Here is a 7,515-nt window from a genome sequence, read left to right as displayed (position 1 = left end):
TTAAAAAAAAAAAAAAAAAAAAAAACTTTTAAAGAAAATGTTTCTTAATTTAAATTGAATATACTAGGTCTCTTTCTCATTTCAAGTTTATGTGGAATAAATGAACAGCTGTATCTCTGGTATGCTTTTTCCCCCCTTCAAGAATATTAAAATGTTTACAGGATTTTCAAACATCTTTCATTCAAAGCTTTTCAAAAAATCCCTTAAAACCTAATTATTCTTTTTCTGAACTTAGAAAAGCTGTGATAAAGTCTTGTATTCAAGGCAATCAAGTTCTGCAGTAAGGGCAGCTGTCATTTTTTTTTATTTTGGGAAGCTTGTCAGGATTTTTTCTTGAAAACTATTGTAGAACTGATAGTAATCGCACTGGCTGGCTGCCCATCATGTAAACTAAACTGAATACTAAAAGGATGCTATTTGGGAAAAAGGCAAACTACTAATTCCTTCCCCCCCACCTTTTTTTTAACATCTGATTGTTTTCATCTTCAGGACTTTGACAGATGTTTTTCTAACTTACCCAGCTGTCACCAACAAAATGATCCATGCTCCCAAAATACCCAGATTGGTAGGTGCCACGCACTTGATTTTGGTTTTGCAGCCGGTCCAGAAAAGCATTATTTACCCTTAAAAAATATTGAAAAATGAACATTAATAGAAGGTTGCTAAAGAGTTCAGAGACTATGAGCTTCACCATTCTATGGATAATTTTTGCTTTTCTTGCCTAAAAACATCTGTGAACTTGTTGCTTATTTTAAAACCCCATAGTGACTAATCATATGACACAGGCTATGGTAGGCTACATTTTCAAGTCCCTGCATGGGGATTCAGCCTAACAAACTCCTAGCAATTTTAATGAAAATCATGTGACAATTATTTATGGGCTACTTTGAAAAGTGAACCTCCAAAGCTATAAGAGATGCATTAAAGTGGCTCAGGAAAAATTAGGCTGCCAGTACACCAATTATATTACCTGTGTTGGCTGTAACTATTTAGGCAGCTTATGTGGCCTTTTAGCACCTTTTACACAAGGAGAATTTCCAGAAGGTGCCAATTTTCTATGCCTTTGTAAAGCTATTTTAGTTTGTTGCCAATAGAGACATTACAAGTAATGTAATCAACTTTTTCATATACGCATGCAGCCTCCGTACCCTAGTAGAGAGAGTTCCTCTGCCATTTCCTTTATTTTATCCATCTGAAAAGCACTTTCCTTCCAAATCATCTTAAATAGCTTGAAAGCTGCTTTCTCATTTATGCTTACAACTGATGGGCATGCTTATGATTTACACCTATTTTCGAGTGGTTTATGTCATTTTTTTTTATACAAAGAATATAAAATGCAAATGCTCTATTATTCCTGTCTGGGGATGCAGGGAGATGGCCTCAGTGGTCTAAAAGGTCTTTTCCTTCATTGGCTTCTATGTTTTATAATATTTCTTCGTCAGCATTTGGGTATGAGACACACAAAGATATTGAATAGCATTTTTAAAAGATGCTTAAGTGGTTATTTTTTTAAATATTTGATGGGACGTTTATTATGGAGAAGAATGGGATTTCTTTTTATTAGGAAGAAAGTGGAAAGTGGACAGAAAATTGAGGTAGTTGCTTTTTGCCAAAAATAAAATGGAGGGGAAAAAGTTACTATACCAAGATAAATGAAGACTGTTAGACCCAGAATTAAGACTGGAACCATTCAGCAGAAAGAGAAGAAAAGCAAAAGGGGTCATGATAGAAAATATTTTGTAGTACTGAGAAAGGGTCAGATTTCAACTGTCTTGTTAGGTACATTGTGACAGGGGTCCTCTTAGGGCCAGATCTCAATGTTGGCCCACCTCTCTGTCTACAGCAATCTGCCCTGTCTCATCTGCCATAACTTGTTGTAATAAACTTGATGTAAAATGCGGGAGGCTGCCCATTTAATGCCCCAATGCCTAGGGCATTACACATGGCTGCAACCTTCCCTATACTGTGTCCTATGCCTTACAGATGGCATTACAAATTGGTAACAGCTCTGGCCCAAGGCCAAGCTAAACTCTGCCCCTTGCTGGGCCTCTAGCATTCTACCCCCGCATACTGCCCCCTCTCACAGGGCCTCATTCACGCTGCCCCCTCTCACTGGGCCACATTCATACTGCCCCTCACTGGGCTACTCTCAACCTGCCATGGATCCTTGCAGCCCCTTCTGGTACCTACTCTACACAGCCCTTCAGACTTTCCTACTCACATTATGGACAGCCCACACTCAACCCTTCAGGCCCTGTGGCCACCAGCCTTATGCCTCACATTGGGCTAAACTCTGCCACTAGCCCCTTTCCAGGCAACTAGCTTAAGTTGTCACTCTTGTGGGGGTTGGCCCATATGTAGCTCTTCAGGTTGCCTGAACAACCCTACTCTACATGCCCCCTTCAGGCCCACCAGTGCAGACCCTACTCTACACCCCACATGCACAGCCCTTCAGGTGCCACCATGCAACTTTCTCAGTGTGGGCCTTTCTATCCACTCCCGCCCCCTCACCAGAGCCCTTTTCTGTCCCTTTATTGGGATGAACTTTATACCCCCTCACTGGGGCTCAAGGTCTTATACCCCACAGGCTCAAGTGTCCACAAACATGCCTGGCCCCATTGCCTGTCCTTGCTCTAAAATTATCCACTGGGTAGTGGAACTGGAGTTATAAGGTATCCCTGCCCACCTTTTACTGAGGAGGCAACTGGCCTGGTATTTCTGGAGAAATGCCCTGCCATGGTCAGTCCCACCAGACCATCCTTCCCCAGCAGGGCTTAGTTTTCAGTCATGCCCCAGGACCAGAAGCCTCCTGCCATCCCCATAGCTCCTGCCCTTACCGCCAAGATCTTCCAAGCAGCTCCAGCCAGGCCATCTTCATTCCCCAGCTGTTTGCAGCAGCTGCTGCTGCCTCAGCCCTGAAGGCCTTAGCTAAAATGGAGGCTGCTCAGCCCTCTCCTCCAATCCCTTGGTCCTCCTGCAGTCATGTGACCACCTCATCAGGGCTGGCCTTCACCTGCTGGCTGCTGTCCTGCCTGCTCTCAGCCCTTAAAGTGGCAGGCACCAAAGGTGCTCTGCCACATACATAAAGGTGTTTTTTCCCCTAATCCAAAAGTACAATTATTTGTGGCTGTGTGACAGCACCACACAACCCTACGAACATCTAAAGGCAATGTATCTCCATTTTGGAACTCAAAATTCCAAAAGTGCCTCAACTTGGACTCACACACATGCTCAGAAGAGACCTAAAACAGCCACTTTCCTAAACTCTCATTTAAACTGACTGGTTACTGAAAGCAGACAAAAGCTACAACTCAATAGCACCAAATTATTTTCAGAACAGTAGTGTTAGTGGTTCCCACCTCTTGTCAACTAGATCATCTTTCCAGGACACAGGAGTCTTGAATTCTGGGCCTCCTTTGACACTTGAAAGTACCATTTTTTTTGCATGCAGTATGCTCTGGAATAAAATGCCTTGTTTTGGAGGCAGAATGAAGAGCAAAATATGTTTCTTTGTAATAAGTAACTAAGTAGAAACAGCTAGGGAGCTGAGCCTGGTCATTATTCTACCCCCTGTGGATTACTGCAGATTTTACTTCCCATTTCACCTGTAAGTGGCAGAAACTGCTCTTACCATATTTCTCGCATATAATGTGCACTCCAATTTTCAGCTGCTGGGAAATTGGAGAGAAAGGTACATGCATGCAAGAAAATATAGTATCTGAAGCCAGGTATACTTCTGAAGAAAATGCCCTACACCAAGTGAAAGAGTAAGCTAGTAGAGGGTCTACTCCATCCTTCCTGCTGAAGTACGGCAAATGGGTAGCAATCATGGAAGACTCACAGGGCCAGAGGGAAAGTAAGCACAAGGGAACCTGTTTCCATAGCTTAGTGGGGGAGATAGGAGTCCTGTTTCTAGGCTTATTTCTATTTTTTAACCAATAGTTGTTTAATATACAATGCGTATGAACTTCTGAGAAGCAGACACTGTAGAGGCAGATTCCATTGCTCTTACATAATACATTCAAGATGCATTGTGAAACACTTTTTTATAGAAACCCAGTACACATCTCTTTCAGGAGTGGGATTATGAATTGTGAATTACAGGGGAATGGAGACATGTAATGGATACATTGAAAGAGGAAACAGTTCATACTCACCACTCTGCTTTAGGTTTCCCAACCATTATGTCTAAGAGATGCTAGGCTTCTGAGTGGCTTCAGTAAGTAGGCCTGGAAAGGACCTGGTTTATGTGTGCTTATGGTCTGCATAGAGCAGCTATTCCCCATTCTCTATGCAGATCCTAAAACAACAAACCCCCCTTTTGGAAAATGGCCAGTGCACTTGTACTCACTGAGTATAGAGGACTTGTGAGAATGATTATTGGATTGTCTGAGTGCAAAGTTGGGCCTAAAGATGTGAGTTAGAACAATCTCATTGGAATAGTGTTCTCAACCACTAACAACTGCAATTTCAAGAAGCCTTCTAGATAGGAATGCAATTTCAGCAAGTTCTGTTTTCTCAATTTTACCTTCTATGTTCGTTTTGATGCACTTTTGTTCTTTCTTCCTCTTCCTGCTTTCGTTTGACTTCCAGTAATTCACTCTGGAAACAATAAAAAGTATAAAATAATGTTATTTGTCATTAATATAATTAGGTTGAAAAGACCACTGACTACACAATATTAACTTTAACAAGTACGATATGTCATTTCCTCAAATTTGCTTAATTTTAGTTCTGCACCCAAAATAATGTTTCCTCTTCAAGATGGAGGGGGCATGCTGTCTAGCAAAAGAAGCAAGGTTAGAAACAGGATGGCTAAAATCATAGCTCTAGAGATATCTGCCAGAGGCAAATGCCATTCACATGGAGGGCTTTTACTTCTATTCTGACTCCTGGTTCCCAGACCACTGCTGCATCTTGGTACAGTCTGCAGTAATTTGTACCACTGCAGCACGTAGGATTAGGAGGGAAGAATAATTATGTAGAGTATGCCTTGTAGTCCTGCTCCAGTTCCCATTTTTCTCCTCATCTGTGGTTCTGGCTTCCAAATGAAATATTATGAGAAGCATACATCTGATTTAATGGCCTCCACATCTGCACAGGTTTTGGTTCCCCTCTGCTTGCACGTATGGAGAAGGAACTGGAGTAATTTACAACGTAACTAACAGCATTTAGAAGTTATAGATTTTTACTATGAAGAAGAGTTTGAATTCATTTTATTTACGTAAATTTCCTTGCTCTTTAAACTTCAAAACATGAACTTTTTCAAGTTTTTAGAGTTGCATTTACCATATTCTCTTTCCACGGAATTTGGTATTTTAATGTCAGGGCCCAGGATAAAGCAATTAGTATGGGTATGTTTATAATCCATTTATTCTTATCTTGCCCCATACTTTGTGGAAACTTTTTATGTTAGACAAAATGAATTTATAAGGCTGGATCCTACAAACCTCACATTAAGTAGTTCTAAATCAGGGCTATCCAACTGGTGGCCAGGGGGCAGTAAGGGGTTATGACCCCTGGGCTCCCATCAAGCCAAAATTCACCCTATTGTCTGACTGCAATAGCAGCCAGAACCTCCAGATTCCCCTTCCTCCTCTGGTTTTGATGTTGGGGGCAGAGTGCTGTAGTAGGGCAAAAGGAAGAGTGTGCATGTGTAGTGCAATGGGTGTGGGTATCCATGCCATGTGGAACTGGAGGCCCGTGCCCCCAACAGCATAGTCCCTGCTAATGTGGCACACAAGCATGTGGCCTCTACCTGCTTAGAAGTTCTAAATTATGTAAGTAAGCTTGACTAAGGTGTTTCAATACTTCCACTGGGCGCATCTACACAAGATGCTAACCACGCAGTAGCCTAATAATATCACGCAGTAGCATACCGAGCAAAAACTGTACTAATACGCTACTGCACAGTAGTATTAGGCTACTGCACAGCAAGTATCACTAAATAGCCATGCACTGGTGCTACTGCACAGTAGCACACATTACTGTGCATTGATTTAATACTTAGTTAACCAAGTACTAAACTTAATGCACAGTAACTACAGCACATTAATGAACGTGTAGATGTGTCCACTGAGACTCAAACTTAGAGATTCCTGGCTAGATAGTCTTACCCCTCAACCCATATTTGTAGTCAGGAAGGAATTGTTACTTAATAGTCACATGGGTACAGACTGTAGGGGGTGAGCCCTCTTCCTTGGATCTCTTGAGCATGTTTTAACAATCCTCATAGTAGCAGGATAATTACCATTGTTGTCTCACTGCCTTATGTGTGGCAGGCTAGGGTGTTATGCCGTGTGGTTGTGTCAGGGTTGACTGTGTAGTTTGGCTAATAAGTTAGACAATGGATTTGTAAAGGATGGTTTGGATAGGGAACCAGCTTCTGCCCGAGGGATGGACTAGATGACCTCTGAGGGTCCCTTCTAGCCCTACTTTTGATTCTAAGTAGTGCTACTAAAGTCAGTGGGACTGCTCTCAGGAATATAAGTTGCTTACATATGGCTTGCAAGACTGGTCCCTAATTTTTTTTTAATGTAGTGATAAAAGTGCTACTAGATATAAGGAAATTCTGATGGAGGTTTAGTTTATGCAGATCTGGAGGGCAAAGTGGTTTGAACTATTTGTAAATGTTCTAGGAAGTTCCACATCCTAGTGCCTATGAAGCTAGAACAAAGAAGGAATGCAACATTAGTACTATTTAAAATGTTTTAGCCAGCATTACAGCATAATGCCTTATTTTGCCTCAAAAATGTTTCCTGTCAACCCTCCATTTTTCCTTGTGACCTATTTGAGAGTCAGTCCCTTGCAGGTTTTAGTAGAAGAATTCTAATATAATAAAAGCCATGGCACTTCTATCTGTAGGTCTGTCTGTTCGTAACACTCCCGCCCAACTGCGCATGTGCCACCCAGAACCTATGGACAGACAGACATGCAGACATACAGGTGGAGGTGGTTGGGGCCAGACTGTGTTCCCTACTGTGGGAAGTGGTGTGGGGAGAGCCCTGGGGTGTGGAGTGGGGCATGCCACCTCATGGGGTGGGGGCGTGGCTTGTGGCCATGTGGGGGGCATGGCATGTTGTGTAGGGCGGGGCATGGCACATGGTTGCAGGGTGTTACACAGGAAGCAGGTACGAGGGGCACGGGCAGGTATGAGTGACTCTGGGCCTGCTTCCTGTGCAGCATTCTGCAGCCGCATGGCCCACCCACGAGGCCTCAAGCTATGCCCCACCTATGCGGGCAGTGCCTGCTGACTGTGACTGTGGGACATGTGATGGCATGGAGGGGCATGGCGTGCAGGGAGGCATGGCAAGGCGGTTACAGGATGCCACATGGGGAGCAGGCATGGGCAGTTCCTGCCAGCTGCAACATGCAGCCGTGAGGCAGGGGCAGGGAGCAGGGCAGGACCTGGAGCGGTAGTGGGGTGGGGAGCGGGGCAGTGGTGGTGGAAGGGAGTGGGGGAACAGGGCTGGACCCAAAGTGGGGGGAAGGGTGTGGGGCCAGACATGGGTCTCT

The 7,515-nt window shown here is 43.5% G+C and overlaps 1 protein-coding gene across 1 annotated transcript in view; it reads right to left on the bottom strand.

Annotated features, from left to right (window-relative positions):
- The window catches only part of EPSTI1 (epithelial stromal interaction 1), a 131,713-nt gene that overhangs the window by 24,663 nt on the left and 99,535 nt on the right, over window positions 1-7,515 (bottom strand). Inside the window, exons 9-10 of the mRNA XM_019525289.1 lie at window positions 4,529-4,602; window positions 518-623 (exon numbers count right to left, since the gene is read on the bottom strand). Coding sequence (XP_019380834.1) covers window positions 518-623; window positions 4,529-4,602 — 180 coding nt within the window. The remainder of the gene's footprint in view (window positions 1-517; window positions 624-4,528; window positions 4,603-7,515) is intronic.

This window comes from Gavialis gangeticus, unplaced genomic scaffold (assembly GCF_001723915.1).
Source record: "Gavialis gangeticus isolate Ggan-Ray unplaced genomic scaffold, GavGan_comp1, whole genome shotgun sequence".
NCBI classification, from domain to species: domain Eukaryota; kingdom Metazoa; phylum Chordata; order Crocodylia; family Gavialidae; genus Gavialis; species Gavialis gangeticus.
The sequence above is the reverse complement of the archived record's forward strand: the minus strand, read 5'-3'. Positions and strand labels throughout refer to the sequence as shown.